This window comes from Filicampus tigris, chromosome 2 (assembly GCF_054856515.1).
Source record: "Filicampus tigris isolate MCC_2025a chromosome 2, RoL_Ftig_1.0, whole genome shotgun sequence".
Classification (NCBI taxonomy): domain Eukaryota; kingdom Metazoa; phylum Chordata; class Actinopteri; order Syngnathiformes; family Syngnathidae; genus Filicampus; species Filicampus tigris.
Window position 1 is genome coordinate 5,437,364 of NC_141218.1, and position 17,281 is coordinate 5,454,644.

At 43.7% G+C, this 17,281-nt stretch overlaps 1 protein-coding gene across 5 annotated transcripts in view; it reads right to left on the bottom strand.

The window, feature by feature from the left end:
* adamtsl3 (ADAMTS-like 3) overlaps positions 1–17,281 on the bottom strand; it is a 55,660-nt gene that overhangs the window by 29,880 nt on the left and 8,499 nt on the right. For all 5 annotated transcript variants that reach the window (XM_086023907.1, XM_086023909.1, XM_086023910.1 and 2 more), the window contains exon 2: positions 2,304–2,420. In XM_086023907.1, coding sequence (XP_085880033.1) covers positions 2,304–2,420 — 117 coding nt within the window. The remainder of the gene's footprint in view (positions 1–2,303; positions 2,421–17,281) is intronic.

Sequence of the window (17,281 nt, forward strand, 5' to 3'; positions counted from 1 at the left end):
TATATATATATATATATATATATATATATTATTATTATTTTTAATCAAAAGCAAAGTATTTATTTACTTATTTATTTATTTTATGTTTATTTATTTGTTTGTTTATTTATGTTTTAATTAATCAAGGGGCAACGCAGAGTGTGGTCACGGGCTAAATGGCTGGGCTCATCCCTGATGTAGAGACTAAACACAGCATGTGTAGCTGGGCCACTGAGTGCACTCGCTGCTCGCCCTTTTACTACACATGCCCAAACACAACGCATTGTCTTGGATTATAAAAATGAAAAAAAAAAAAAATACAAAAATAACTCAGACCCTTTCTCCCTGAGGTGCAATTTAAAAAACATGCGGAATGAGGACTCAATCACCTTTGTCTAAAATGTGCAAAGGCATGCTTAAATGACTGCTGACTAAAAACTGTCATCACAACCACTTCACCGTCCTGACCTGGTCGTTTTTGGTAAAGATAACCCCACAGTTGACCCAGACCTGCAATCAATACGTCTTGACCACAAAGTTGTGAGTTGTTACTGAGTCGTTCTGGATAGGTTAGCTGTTATTTTTGTCAACTGTGCGAGTTGATTTACATTCATGACGGAGCTCCTGTACAGCTCTGTCAGCACCGGTGTGAAGCCAAGCCTTATGTGTCAAACAAATAAGACTCCAAACAAGCCAACACTAAATGAGAGATCACCTTTCGGGAGTCACTTCAAAGTCGCCTATCTACAGGATGAACGCATTTGCCGTCTAGACAGTAGCTGGCTGTGGAGAAATCCACACAGTTTGTCCTGTCACCACCTCACTCCTCTTTTGTTCGATCACCGACGGTTTTCCTCTCCCACGTCTCAAATCTCACAAACAGGGCTTTGACAGAGTTCACCTACAATGGCATTTACTTGACTGGTTTTGAACTTGAAGAACAGGAGTAAATTGTCTGGGAAAATTTCCCCAAGTGGAAAAAGATGGAATTATCTCATAATCCTCTCACTCTGACTCATTCAAGTCAGCCAACGTTTCAGTCATCAGACCCCTGATGAACTTTGAATATTTGTCTATGAGTGGTGATATGCTTTATGCTCATTTACGGCTGAGTCCGCTGAAGTATTTCAAAATGCGGCCGCCAGGAAAACCAGGAGAGAGCGAACGTGTCGTACCCCACCTGAGGGACGAGGTAAAGAGTGCGTGCGAGGTCAGCCTTAATGCGCACCAAGCGACCCTGGCATGCTCACAGAAGTCAAAGCGAATACCCATCGGAGGCTGGAATCGGCCTCCTGGAGCGCTCACTAATTAAGGCGCGTTTATCTTGGCTGCGAATCAAGCTCAATATTGAAGCAAGATCCAACATGGAACATGGAGTCCGAGACCAAGTGAGTGCTGAAAGGAATCACAAATATGGCTCCAGGGAGTCTGCGGCCTCCTGGTCTTAAGATGTGTTAGCATGACACACAAGGTCTAAGAAGTCTTTGGTGACATCACTCATTCGCTTTTCCTGCAGTCGGATTCCAAGCTCACAAAGTTTTTGCTGTGACATGCATCCTTCACGGAATATTAACTCGTTTATCCGACTCGAAAACAGAATATATCATTGCGTACAGATGACAGCAGTCACGCAGGCTTTCAAAAAGAATGAAAAACTGAAATATCCATGCCGGTCCAGTAGTTGGCGATGGTGTCTGTTAAGCTGTAAAAGATGTTGTGTCTTAAAGCGGATGTCACGCCAAACATATTTTTTTAGGAATATGTTCTATGCAGGCCCACTATTTGAAATACAGCATTCAGATTAATATTGTGTTCGTGGAATACGAGATGAGATAAGCAGCAAAATCCACCCGTTTTTAGCCATCTCAGGAGGTGGCCATTCTGTCACTTCTGTCTACTGGAAATGACATCACACACTCTCAGGGCTCAGATAACGACCAATCATAGCTCAGCATCAGAAAACAGGTGAGGCGTGATTGGTCGTTATCTGAGCCCTGAGGGTCTGTGATGTCATTTTCAGTCGACAAAAGTGACAAAATGGCCGGTAGCTATCTCTCGCAAATAGCGGGGTTTCGCTGTATCCAACTAGCCGAGGTGGAAATGGATTACTGCGGGCGTGTATTTGCATCCGCTGTACTGTTTCACATCAAACCGGCCACAACACAACCGACATTCACATTATTAGCAAGCTGAATCCTCCCGCGTGTAAACACATTTGATTTATTGGCAGTTTCTTGCTTCTACGGGACACAGACGTTCATTTCCACAGGAATTATTAAGGAGTGTGTACAAATGGTCCTGACGTGGAATTAAAAATGGCTTACTGGATCCTCAGGTTTTTGGCTGGTGTCGTGGAGAGGCTCCTCTGAGAAGTGGTCCCGTCGAATTAAGGTGAACTCTCGGATGAACACTGCCTCTCCGTTGTTGGCACGCACAACAACCTGGAAACAAGAGATTCCATCACCAGTGTCCTCGGGCTAACTAGAAAAATGACCATCACAATGTAAGACAAATGTAAATTTAAGCACTGCAAAAACATCGGAATTACCCACTTCACCATGCAGGTGAATCATTTATAATGTAGGAAAACTTTGTTTTTGCTTGCAATCATTTAAGTCCTACTTGACAGGCGACATGTGGGAAGGATGTGATGTCATCGGACATAAGCAAGTACCCCGTCTCGTGCGGCGGGGACAGGCGGGAGGAATGTTGGACAGGGCCCATTAGCAACGCAGCAGGATCCGCATTCTCAAGGATTCACAGATCAGGGGGCCCGCAGCTGCTCTCCGTGGCTCGTAAACACCCGGCAATGACACGGGGCAACTATCTTCGCCAAGTTAGAGTTAGCTAGCAAGCGGAGCTGACGACGCGGATTCTTGATGATCAAACGCCCCTGGGGTCGCATCGACTGCTAATGCCACCACAGGTACAGCACATGCTCGTCTTGCTTCAAAAACATACTGTACATGTTAGCTTCACTGAAGACTCAATTGTCCGTGGATGTAAATGTAAGTGTGAATATTTGTTTGTTTATGTGAACCTTCTGCATAAAAAGAATAACGGAATGCACACCCATACATTTTCAACTTCATGTTAGTCAAAGTTGAGTGAAAAAAAATGATTCTAAATCATCCTAGAGCAAGGTTATTATACTTAACAAAACATAATAAAAGGAAAATCCAAAACTAATATAACCCTGTCCTAGAACACTTTTGGGTTTTTTTCGATCTAAGAGGTTCCGTAGTGGTGCAAAAATTGTGTCAGTGAGGCCTTCTGTGAGAAAAGCGTCTTTTAAGTAGGTTGGATCAAATTTTGTCTACGGGTTGGGGTAATGTATTAATCCCTGAATGCAGATTTTTTTTTTCTAGACACCAGCAAAATGACTCTACGTTGGAGGCATGCCAGTCAGATATGAAAACCACTAAAATTCACTTTATACATGTGAGAAAAGCTAATAACAGGGCTCAACTGCATGTTTCTCAAGCGGTCTCAAGTGGTTTAAAGACCCCCGCACAACATATCCATGCACATTTAATGGACTTAATCCGGGAACACAAATGGCCAACATGAGAAAGCTTTATCAAAATATGGACGCAACACGAGACCTCGGCCACAACGTGCGGCATTGCACCGAAGCGTGTCGTCCCTGCCCACCAGCGCTGACAATTCAAACTTAACAACCCTTGGAATGCCTCAAGTCAGAGAACGGACTGCGGTTGCATTGGGAAGGCGGTATGGTGTCATAGCTCCTGCAACATCAAATAAACCTGACCGGAGGTTTAACAAACAACCATTCCTCCATCGGGTATCCACGTGGACTAAAACGTTTGTGTCGGTGTGACAAAGGGCAAGTGAAGAAAGTAAAGCAGACAACGAGGTCAACGACTCATTAACCTCTGAGGTCAGATCGATGATTTCAAAGTCTCGTGCACTGAACCAAAGAGGAAGTGAATTTGGGGTCACGCTGCGTCTTGCATGAATCAACAGCGGCCATATGTTATGTAATTGACATTATGCCTGCTTCCAGGAGAAAAAAAAGCAAACAACTCTGACCATGCTAGCAAAGACCAAAAACCTGGACTTGTGTTACAGGCAGGTCTGCCTTTGATTAAGTTCACGTCCAACGTTTGAATAAGGACGGGCCTTTTTTTAAGACTGGCTCCTGTTTGAATGAAACCGAAGAGGAAAAGATATTTTTGCTAATCCACGTTCAAAGGATTTATGCAGGCATTCACTTAACACATCTTGGAAGAGGAAACATTGTGGCCTTCTTTTCCTCTCCCTCACCGCTCATGTAATCAGAGGAAATAAAAGGAACCTTTTTCTCTCGTATCGGAGGACTTTTGCCATATCCAGACCTTGTCCAAATGTGAGATTTTTCCACTCATATGATGAAACCCTGGGATTAAGAAGTGCTTCGAGTTGCTTGTGGCTACTCTCGCGACAGATACGAGTAATAAAGGCCATGACATAGTTTTGGCTTGCCTTGCCAAAGATCCCTCCTGGTTACAATTTTCCCTTTTCACACAGGAGACCTGAGAAACCAAAGCAGCACTTTCATCACGTTCTCCGCTTCCTGATGGATTGTTTAATTATCTTACAAATCTTCTTCAAAATCCTTTTTGAATGTCTCAAAGCCCATCCGCCAGATTTCTTTCAACTTCTCTGTCTCTTGAGTGTCGTCCGTCTGCCGAACACGGAATCTTTATAAAGACCGTTCGATGCGTCCAACTTTGCGGCGGCGGCGGCGGCTCGAGAATGACTGTGACTATCCATTCATTTTTCAACCCGATCAAAAGCCTTTGAGATGAACTCAAATGAAGACCCAGGCAACTAAGTGGTAATTGTTGCAGCAGCTGTAGGCCTCAAACAGCCAAAACAACGCCGATTAGTGTAAAGGTTTGTGTGCAGGGGGTAAAAGTCAACTGGATAACTCATCTTACGAATGTTACAGCATCCATCTTTTTTTTATGATAGTTGTCGGCAGCCATTTCTCTTCAACTATCTGCTGGCGTTTGGGATCGTAAAACTATCGGCCTGTAATACAAACAGGCAGCGAATACTATAATGTTCATACCGGCTGTGTCCTCGCCTCGCTATAAATCATGGTTCATCAAGCCAGACCTGACAAAAAGTGAGTGCAACGTGAACATTTGACCAAAGAGTGTAACACAAGCAAATCGCATCATTCCTTCGAGGTTTAGCCCACCTGCCGACCACGTGTGTGGCCACAATGGCTGAGCTTCTACGAGCTGATTATGTGGTGGGACAATACAAACACAAAGACCTGTGAAATCCACCACTGGAGGCTTTTAGAAGCCATTACGGAGCGAGGGAAAATGTCACATGACCAACAGAGATTTAACAGTTACATTCATCTCTGCACCAGACACTGTGTGGTTGTCCCACTTGGTAATAGCAGGTTCTACATTTAATGTGGAGGTTTTTAATGAGGCTCTCAAAAGAGCTCTTTGACAGCTCACAAAACACCAGCAAAGTTCGTAACCGCCCAATCGGAAAGCAACTATGTGCACAGCTACAGTGGCCCCTGGAAGGGTTCAGTGGGCTTTCATGTGTCACAGAGGAAATTGACACCTTTGGCCCTTTGGTGCTTGAAGTGCGTATCAGCGGGAGGAAGTCATGACAGGCCCACATTGGTTCCCACGGTGATGTCAGCGAAGGCATCGTCGCTTGTCGTTTCCTGAAAGAAGGTCGATACAAAGGCGGGAGCAACACTTGGAGCGACTAATGTTACAGGGTTATTAAAGAGGGTAAATTCACAGATGCTGATTGTATTTCTTTCGGTCATTTGCATTGGCTTGGCTTTGTTGATGTTCTCCCGAGGATGAGTGCTTCAAAAAAGAGGCAGCTGGAAGGCTTCAGTTGGACTTTTGCTATGACATCCACACAAAATGCATCCTCCATGACACCCACTTAAAAATGGAAAAAAAAAAAAAAAAAAAGCCACTTGTTTTCCTGACTACTGACTCTACCCGTGATTGATGGCCTTGGCCCTGCATTTAGTGGATTGCAGCATGTAACGCAGGCGGGAGATTATGTAAGGATGTGAAACTCAAGCAAGCGAGGGTGGACAATCCTGAGTTTGTTTCCCCCAAATCATCCGTCTTTTCGCTCCTCGGCTGAGATCTCCTCTGTCCTTGGGTCCAAAAGCAGATAGACGAATCCATCATTTAGCTTCACGCCAAGCAGCGCTAAGTTCAAAATGTAATTCATTTGAAAATAGGAGGGCAGAGATAAAGGAGTCTGTGGAGATTTGAGCCACGGAGATCCAATTCAATCAAAATCAGATTGAGCCAGTTCGCTCCGATGATGCAACAACTTGCAACGCGTCTGTTCCTACGCACTGAGCAATAAATGGTCCAAATCATCCATCCATCCATCCATTATCTGTACCGCTTCTCCTCACAAGGGTCGCGGGGCGTGCTGGAGCCTATCCCAGCTGTCTTTGGGCAGTAGGCGGGGGACACCCTGAACTGGTTGCCAGCCAATCGCAGGGCACACAGAGACAAACATCCGCACTCACAACCACACCTAGGGGCAATTTAGAGTATCCAATCAACTAACCATGCATGTTTTTGGATTGTGGGAGGAAACCGGAGTGCCCGGAGAAAACCCACGCAGGCACGGGGAGAACATGCAAACTCCACACAGGGAGGCCGGAGCCGGGATCGAACCCACGACCTCTGAACTGTGAGGCGGACGTGCTAACCAGTCGACCACCATGGTCCAAATCATTTCAATTAAAATAAAGCATTAAGTTGCACTTGTTGTGTTTAGAGATGGGCAACTTGGTGTTTTGAACTGGTCAAGGAGGTTTTCACAGAGATGAAAGGCTGGGGTGAGGTTCCCCGGGCTGGCAAATTTACCATGATGATTTTCAGAATTGATTTCAGGTGCCAACCTAGACACTTGTTAAAATTTGCATCAGAACTCGACTGTGACAGTGATGAGATCTGAAACTCAGGCGCTATTCCTTAATGCGCAACGGGAAGAATCACTTTTTCCTTCGGTACTAAGATTTAGTCATAACTACAAACATTTATTCCTAGTATTTAAAGTCATTTCAAAATCCCGATTGTTAACCAAGGAGATGCATTGATGTAGATTACGAGCCGTTGATAAAATCAAGTGTGAAACAAAGCGTTTTTATGCTATTCAGACCATTCCATCACATTATCGTTGGAAACATTCACACGCCCAAACGCCGGCAAATGAGAAAAACTCTGTGCTGCAGTTCTCTCTTGAATAGGTGCAATTGACTTATTAGTCTGGTTGTGGCTGCAATGAATAACCATAATCACTGGCTATAAGAAGTAATGAAGCGAGGTGCGGTGAGAAGCCATTTAGCACAAGACCACACAGCAGCGATAGAGATGGATGGATGGGATTGCAGCCCAAGAAAACCACAACACAAGAAAACAGCAGCAGATTCAAATTCAGAGTTTTATTCATAACCACACACCGGGCGTATGCAAAGCCGAAACATCTGTCCGCCCTCATCATATCGCATCGTCGAGGGATTCAGATTGACAGTTGGGTGGCACAATGTTCCGCAACGTCCAAGGATAACGAGTTCACGCTTTGCTTGCGTGCGCAAAAAGGTGACTGTCACAGGATGATTGATGACAACATGTGAGGTCCACCACTTGAAAGTGTTACACTTGAGTACAGTGCGTAGAAATCAGGTTTCAATCGAATCAAGATCACCATGTCTGAGCACATCAAGACATACTGTAAGTAGGAGTTGCTACGCAAGTTCATACTGACCTGAGAGATAACGCTAATAAAATTCCTCTTGAAAAAAAAAAGAAAGAAAAAAAAGCGTTGCCTTGAATGAGGCATTTTTCAGTTGTCTTATCGCTCAGCTGTAACAGTAACAGCCTGTGAGAGAAACTATTCCTCTGACTGAAGCCGCAAATGAGAACACACTCACTTCTGGTCAATCGATTTAATTCCATCTATTTTGCTCGTAACAATGTGCCATCACAGTGCAAGCCTCTGTAGACTCAACGGTGGCAGTTCCCCAAACTCGAACCCCTTTTACTTTTAAAACACAAGCAAGCTGCCCAGGCCAGACCTCCCAGAAGACCAATGCTGTAATAGCTGTTTTCATTGAAATACACAAAGAACAAAACTGGCGAAGCATTTGGCCCAAATCATGACCACATTCAATGAAGGAAATGAAACCTCAGTGCTGTAAAGCAAGAACCATTAAGTATAAAATGCAATCTGTGAAGATTCCCGTACAAGTGCGTTGGGGCCAAGACGTTTGTTCTGCTGAGTTTTCCTGAACTTCTTTTGCCAGCAGCAACATTTGCCATGCTCAACTACAGAGCGCTGTCTGCGGTCACTGCCTAGCCACAATTGTGGAGCAAACTTACCAACATAGCGTACAACATTCCTTAATTGGTGGAAATCATCTTCTATAACATCGTCGGGAATGCTGCCATGCCTGTAGCGGGAAAGCATTTGTGTGCTATTTATTAAAAGTCAATAACAAACCTTCCTTAATGTGCTCAGAACCTCCTACCATTTCAGCTGGGCCTCTGTCTTTAGCTTAACCTAACACCTGCATCCAGCTGCTGTTCTTCTGATGAGAAAAGGCATTATTACTCGGGAGTTGATACTCAAGCATAAGAACACGGTCTCAAAATGGAGATCACAGACAGTTGGGGTTTTTGTCATCAGTCTAGTAGTGTGACGCACAAATTGGTCCGACCATTGTCAATGTGACTCCCACAAGGTACAATTAGCTCAGACCACATCATTGAAAGGTAACCAAAAAACATGGGAGTGCAGGAAAAAAAATGCTGACCGGCTTTCAAGAAGACGTTAAAGAAGGTTGAGTTCAAAGACATTCCGAAAAGATGTGTCTGGAACCTCAGTGTCGTCGACAGTGATAATGAAAGATTGCCAGTACGTTGACTAATCCTTCAAATTTCCCTGTCATTCTTGTGCGTCGGCTGGCAACATGAAGCTTGTGCATGAATTATACCCATTGACATCTGGAGCACAGCCAGCCTGTAAGGTGAGGGGTCCAGAGGGTGATATATCGCAGTTTCAAAATATCACAAAAGTTCATCTTAAAAAGTCAGCAGGCAAGGTGAACGAAGGTAATAAAAGTGTCTGGACGCCTCTGTTCATATGGGCAGGATTCTCAGGAGCCGGCTGCTAATGTTGACTGGTGATCATGTGAGTCTTTGCATCCCCTCCCTGTCAACTTTGGCATTTCTCTTTTAAAACATACTGGATAAAAAGTGTCAAGCTAGAGTTGAGCAAAACCTAAAAGGTTGGGACAAGCTGGAACAACCACAAGAAAGACGTAAAACAAAATAGTGGTGCATATTTGTCAGGCTTGTTTAGCCTGGCAGAGGAGCTCATGTTCTGAACATGGTTGAATTAGATGCTACTGAAATATTATAAAATATATATATATATATATATATATATATATATATATATATATATTACAAAAGAAGGGGGCAGGGTGAGTCTCAAGGCTAGCTAAATAATTGGATTTGGCTCAGCTTAAACATGAGAGTGTGTTCAGCAATAAGGCTGTGTTTGTACAGCTGGAGCGCATGCCCAGGGTCATCTCAGTGGGGAGCAGAGTTTGGCAACATTGGGCATAGCTACAGAACAAGCGTGCTGAAGAATCCCTGGCTTCTGTCCTAGCCCTGTCCTTCCCCTTTCAAAAAAAAAACAAAAAACAAACAGGTTAAACTCACTAAATGGCTAACCAATGAGAGTCTTGAGCGCTTAAGCTCTACAGAAAACAGATCTGAATTTTTAAACCAAGGCACAACAAGGCAAGCTGAGCATCTCAGGGGGTCAGCGGAATGATCTTGATTGAACATATCTCAAAACATCCAGGGGAAGTTGCCCCTAAAAAAAACTGGACCTCAAAAAATTGGTTTTGGAATGCATGATAGTGACAGTACCAATTCGAAAAGGAAATGAATATGGTTACACATAACATCTTCCATATATCCCCGAAGACATTTCGGTCAGTAACATGTAATTGTAGTCGTGAGTAGAACAGCCAGAAAAAGCTTTCAAAATGTACATAAAGAAATTCAAGCTCAGACTTGCTCCGGTATCTCACGTTTCAACCTGATAGCCCCTAGATTGTTTCTGCGATCAAAAGCTTTACAATGAGGCCATGTAGAACAGATGGCATTGCATTCTGTGGCTTTGGGAGCTATCCAGACATGACACAAAGATCCTCAGGCTATATGTCAAGTGAAGAGATGGAGAGATGGAGTGCCCCCATGGATCCAGAAATTATTTAAGGAAAAGAGTCACAAGCCTTCAACAGATCCTATGGAGACTGTCTCTCAAGTTCTCACCAAGAATGAGAAGGACCCCCGAGACTACCCAAGTCCCGTAAACGGGATGCCTTCAGCAGGTGGACATGTGCCGAGCACACTCTTAATCTTGATGGGTTCAGCGGCCGGGAAGAAGAGAATCGCAACGATGCTGAAAGACAGGTGGTTGATGGACACTTGTAAAGGAGATGACCACAGTTTATACACACTGGTCTCGTGGGACTTCTTTGAAAACTTTGCTTAGGGACCGGACGGAGGAAGGTTAGAGACCAAAAAGAGGCAGAAGTCCCAACCAATGACACTAAAAGCTCTGACAAGGTAACCCTGTTAGCTCCTACCATGGTCTGGATTTATTTTTATTAGGTGTGGTTGGACAGTATGTTTTGGAGAGTGTAATTCCTTTAGAGCTGATTGTGGGTGCCAAAGCGGCCACTGCGTTTATGTTTTACGGTTTTGCTTTTCACTTCATCGTGCTCATGGTTTATGAGAGCAGTTTTAGCCGAGGGTGGAACCCATTCCATCGAAAGAAAGATCAACCCTGTTCCTGTCCAGTGACATGGACAGTCCAAGAAGACAGAAGCACAGAAGGCCTTTCAAATGGGGAGAATTATGACAACAGCTGGGTGTGCCTGAAACTGATGAGACACAAGTGCTGGATCTGCCCTGATTCTCTTGCGTCATCCAGATAACTGGGGCATGCGGGTTCACTAAGGGTCCAGGAGCAAAACACACCGGGGCACAGCAACAACCTTCAGTGTAGCCTAACCTAACAAATCTGGCATGCGATGTTAACGTGAAAACCCCCCCCCCCAAAAAAAACATCCCTACCCTTTCCACTCTATAAGAGGAAATAATTTTCCCCTCAGTGTCCCTACCTCTACTCTGCAGGGCCAGCAAAAGAAGCAGTGGTCATGCATTTGGAGAGTCCAACCAGTGAGGCGCAGGAAACCAGAAATCGATTAGTTCCAGGAAAAGGGAGCGGCTGAGTATGATGACATGAAACCAGGATTTACGACAAAAATACATCTGTGCGCTGCTTGTGTCATACGCTTGAAGACGTCCATAAAACCAGACAATTAATGGAAAATACAGATATAGAAGACAAGCTCAACTCAAAGGTGTGGGGCATGTCGGTGAAAGAATACCGCATGGTTGCATCAAATAATTGGAATTTGCATACATAACAAAAACACTGATTTTCCCATGACTGGCTGGCGCTCTTTCAGTGTCACATGACTGTGTACAGTACGTCGCCCATTTGCACGTGCTGTGTAAAGCGCCTGTGTGAAAGCTAAGTGTGGTTGTCGGGAAAATATTCCTCCCGCAAATAAAAGTCGCCACAGATTAGCCACAGCAATTACAAGCGAGCAAGTGTTGCAATACTAACGGCCAGCGAGTAAGTATTATTCATTACCGAGCTAGCGCATTCGCTGGCATCGGGGTAAAAAGCAATAAATACTTCAACTGTTGTGCAAAAAGACTCATTGGCCAAATAAATTTATGGGTTGCCAGCTGCCAGGCTTTTGCTGCTAATTAACATGTTTTGCACTCACTTTTGCAGAAGACTTGCAATTACATGAAGCCAGTGTGCATTATAAAAGTTTTATATTAGCCCCGAGCTAAAGGAAAAGACCATTCTGGGCTTATTTACGTGCATGGGCCAAGTACTAAATGTCACCCATGTTAATATGGTGGAAATCAAGAACACGTTACATTGATTTAATATCACGATACAACTGATATAGAGACAGTGGATTTTTTTTTTTTTAGAGTACTTCATCCTAAAACTCATGATAACGGTCGCTAACGCAGTCATATCCGTAAATATTGCGACATGGACACAATTGTCATCTTTTTGGCTCTAAACACCACCACAATGTATGGGAAATGAAAACAAAGATGGAAAGATGAAATAGGAAAGAAAGAAAGAAAGCTTTAACTGCAGACTTTCAGTTTTAATTTGAGGATATTTACATCAAATCACGTGAATGCCGGTATTGGAATGACAACAGTTTACATTTGTGCCTCCCACTTTTGAAGGTGGCAAATGTAATGGGACAATTGGCTGCTCAGCTGTTCTATGGTCAGGCGGGCATGTATGGCTGCCAATTTGGATTTATTGATAATGTATGATAATTGAGAAATAAAAGCAGCAGAAAGATGAATTCTTTTTTTGGGAGTGGGGGGGGGGGCAAACTGATTATCTTCTCACATTGAGTCAAATGCTTCAGAACTCTTTGGACAATCTTCAAAGTGCAGATGGACAATGAAGTTTCATTTATGATTGTTCATTTGTCCCATTATTTTTGGGACTTTTGGGGAGGAAAATTTACAAAGTGTTTTCATTCCTTCACTGTCGAAATACATTGTTTCTTTCCAAATCCAATGTGGTGGTGTTCAGAACCAAAAAGAGGACAATTGTGTCCATGTCCCAATATTTACGGATCTGACCGTACAGCACAACAATTCTGTATTGTTGCTGATATCAACACACTAGTGTATTTTGACACATCTTAATATTCATCTTTGTCTCCACTATTCCTCTGGACAAAGGGACCGAGGCTTCACTTGGTCAGTTTCTTGCTTGCTGGCAACCTGCCGATTATGTAACGATTTAAGTGGGACAATTATGGTGATAAAGCTGTTTGCGCCCGCTTGCAGGAAGCTCATTTCAGCTTTGCCCTCATGCCTATCAACCTCTCACAGTCACATGACATCTGTTAAAAAACAAACAAACGAAAAAACGCATTCAAAATGACGCGCACGTGGCAGCTCTCGCCCTGCAAACATTTTTTGCAAGTGGAAACATTCCTGCTTTGTCAGTCAGAATTAAATCACGCATTCCTTCCTCTCTACATTGGCAAAACAATTGTGAAACAATTGTTTGCCTGGCACATTACTTACTCGGTGTTATGACACACTGACGACACCTGGAAGGTGAAGGTAGGTAGGTAAAATGCTCAGAAAATGTGTATATTTTTCTGATGATTTGAGAAAGGTAAACAGCATTTATTTATTTTGCTGATATTGCAGAAATAAACGCACTTTCCGTCTTTCTGCTGCAGGGCAAAGGGGGCAAAAGGAGGCTCTGGCAAAGACGGAGACAGACGCCCGATTCCAACACGTCGGGCACACGTGAGACTGTTTTTTCTGTCCCCCACTGAGATCACAGCGAGCGCGAGCATTCGGGCAAAGTCATCAGGCGACGGTATGCCGGGACGAAATTCCACAGTGGCACTTCAAATTTACCGCCATGCACAGACAAAGGCCGTCAAGCGAGTCAATGCCTTGAAACAACAGTCGCCAGCGGGTGCCTTTTCTTTTTTTTTTTGGTTGGACATTGTACAGGTCAAACATCAATCACCGCTCAGCATTGAATCAACATGCTGCAGGCTTATAGAAAACATCAAATAATAATAATAAAGAAGGTCACATTGAGTTTGCAGTCAAGTTCATGTTTAGGTCTTCAAGTCATGCTCCCAGTTGCTACTTAATATGAGTGATATGAATATGACTTCTTCGCATGCATTAGAAAAAAATGTGAAGAAGAAGAAGAAGGGTAGTCATGGCAACTTGGTTTCGGTTTCAAGGCGTATTAATCCACCAGAATTGTACCTTTGGCTACAATACGATATTGGACTCTGGTTAAAATAAGCCATATTAAGCTAAAAAGAAAACCTTTAACTTAGCTATTATGCGCAGGTGTCGTTGTCAGCTCACCCGCGAAAAGTGAGGGAAAAAGCAGACAAGTGATAGTCTATTAACTGAGAAGAGTACGGGACAAAAGTGACACTAAGCAACGCTAACTTTGCCAGCACCGGGGGAAACCTTACAACCCTTTTGTCCGGTCACAATATTGAAATATTTCCTTGCAACATTTCATTCGAAACTGTGCTCTGTTTTTGTTTCCTTTCAATTTGCACCACAGGCCCTTCGGGCAGCAGGTTGATCGGGAGCAAAGATCAGAGAACATCTGTTCTACCGCCGCTGCTTCAAGACATAGTGAGAGATTCTGTTTGTATTTTTGATAAGTGAACAGCCAGAGGTGTGACGCGCCACCCAAGCAGTCACCCAGACACACAGGCAATCTTGTTAGCAGTAGATTGAGCTTTTTTGTCCTCCCCCTTCTACATTTCTCACACTCCAATCCAATCTCCTTTCCGCCCCCTCTCAGCGGCAGACAGATAGCCGCGCTTCTATTTGTTTTCCAAGCCGTCACGGAATCTGGAATTAGTGCCGCTCAGCTTCCTTGCTCCAGGACTGTGCAAGTTTATCTGCTCGCTGCGACACTCTTTTATGTACGTTTCCTCGACTTGGCCTTTTTGTTCTGTCGACATCCTTCACAGGCCTCTGCCCCTCTCACTCTTTCAATACTGGCCTCCTTCGCATGCGTCCTCCTGCACTCAACGCAGAATAAACGTTTGGCTACATTCTTTTAGTACAGTGGTCCCTTGACATACAAGTTTAATTCAAAACACTCATACCACGATTTATCTTTACCCACTGGAATGAATGGAACAGCCATTCATCCGTTCCAGCCTTTCCCCCCCAAATAACAAAAATAGCACTATAATATGGTACATAAGAAAAACAGAGAATAACAGATGTTAAATAAACAGCTTGTGCATTAAAATTGAATGTTGCAATCCAGTCCAGTGTGCTGTGGCCGCCTTGGCCAACAGGAGGCACTACAGTGTATTACAGTCATGCAGACATAAGCGAAGAAGAATCTTCTACTACAACTGCTGCGAGTGACTCAGTACAATGTTGTGGTGATCGTTTTTTACAGAGGATCAAGACTATGACTGAGCAATGTTATATTATCAATCAAAATAGTGTTATATTATCGTTTGTGTTCAAATGTGTTGCTTCTAAAACGTCAACTATTGATGCTAACCATTAGCATGTAAATGCTGTTTTGCATATTGGTTAGCAATAAGCTAAATTGACTCTAATCAGTTCACTTTGTGTCCCTAAACTAAATTTCTGATGCTGATATTCAAAATATCTATTCCCTTTTTCCCTGTGGTTCAGGTTTCTGATATTTTTATTTTTAAGTTTGACCTATAGAAGCTTGCGCAATACGGATTTTACCATGCATTGTAATTTATAGCTGTGACGTTATAGAAAAAAAATCTACCTGTTGCTGAACCTAACCCTTAATTCGTAAATATTAAATATTACTATATTACGTATTATATTAGTTATGTTATCAGCGTAAAAAAGAGATCATCTAGAAAAGTTTACTTGCATCTCAGATTTTTTAAAAAAACGTAATAATTTATTGACTAGTGTTATTGAAATCTTAAGAAAAATCATCCACTCCATTTTAACTTGCTCCTATTTCAACATCCTCGTTGACCTTTTCATCCATTATTTCCTCGTCATGCCCTCTGAAGTGTCAAATGGGGCCTCTTCCTTGAGCTTTACAACTCTCCCAAGTACCGTTTTCAACACTTACACAAGAGCGCACACACCTCCTAGCCCGACTCGCCTCTAATTAGACCTCCCCCGAGGGGGGCCCCGAGTTGTGATCTCCCCTCTCGTTAGCGCCACTCCCGAGCGCTCCCGCTGCAGCTCCTGCCCTGGGAAGGGATCCGAGGTCAAGGCTGGGGCAGAGCTGCTCCAGTCGTGAGCGGCGTGAAAAACATGCTGAGCAGATGACGCAGCTCGGGACAAACAAAACGGGAATAAATCAACAGCGCTCATTTGCAATGACGGAAGACACAGATGGCGCCCAACATGTTTCATGGGGACGGGACGCCAGCGGCTGGATGGTGAGATGGTGAGAACCGAACCTCCCGCTGAGGGAACAAACACAAGAGGGTCCTGGGGAGGGAAGGGGAGGCGGGGACAGGACGAGGACAACCACCTTCACAAGTCAGACTACTGTGGTCTATCCAGAAGGAACATAAAAACGCCCCTCTGCTGTAACGTTGCCATCTACTGGTGGCCCCTTGGCAATGCACGGTATGAAGTGAATGTTCACTGGCAAAGATGCGGCAGCTAGGCTTGAGCCACATGTATCTGCCTGGCGACAAGAGGCCGTAAAAGCAAATCCAAGCCTGAAGTTTTATAGTGTTTGACTAATATTTTTTTTTTTTTTTTTTTGCTGTTGCTTTTCCTGACATGTTGCCTACACACGTGACTAGTACCACACCCTCTACCCAAATAAAATACAAATCCTTCTACATTCGTCGCTGTCCTGTGAAAAACACGTATGTCCATCATTTACAATTTTCTTATTTTTACGTGAATGGTGTTTCCGCATTACAGACATGGCATTAACGTGAAAATTAAAAAAAAAAAAAATCCCATATTGGACATAAGTGTATTTCACAAGACAGCGACGATTTGTGTTTGACTGCTTGTCATGTTGAATAAATGGCTGAAAAGCGCATTGGCAACAGTGGTTCTCCTTGCTCACAAGCAAAAACATCTCCCCTACCTTTATTGCTTCAGTTTTTTTTCACACTTTCCTCATCCGACATTTGCTCCTAAAGTCAATTTTGGCTTGAAATTATAAAGTCAAGGCACCATTTTCTTAACCATCAAGTTTGCACAACAATTTCAAGTGCCAGTGTCTCAATTTTGGATTCCTGTTCCCATTCCCATTTTCCACTGCCTTCAGTTGCTCTTTGCCAGTGTCCATTGCGAGTACTTTCTTTGGAATCTGCCATCTCTCATTCTGTTCCCGGTGGCTTTTTATTCACCAGTGTACCAATGGCAGGATGGAGTTTCACAGTTTTCGGCCAAGCTCTGGCGGGACAAACGCCTGCTCGTCCCAATTTGGAGCAGGAGCATCCCGGCGCACCTACAGCAAGTCGCTCACGCAACAATGCCAGCAACACTTTTGTGAAAAGTTCGTGCTTTGCATAAGCACCACTTCAATTTGGCGTGACATGACACACATCCATTTTTAAGCAAAGGCACACTCGACAGAGATGAAGACC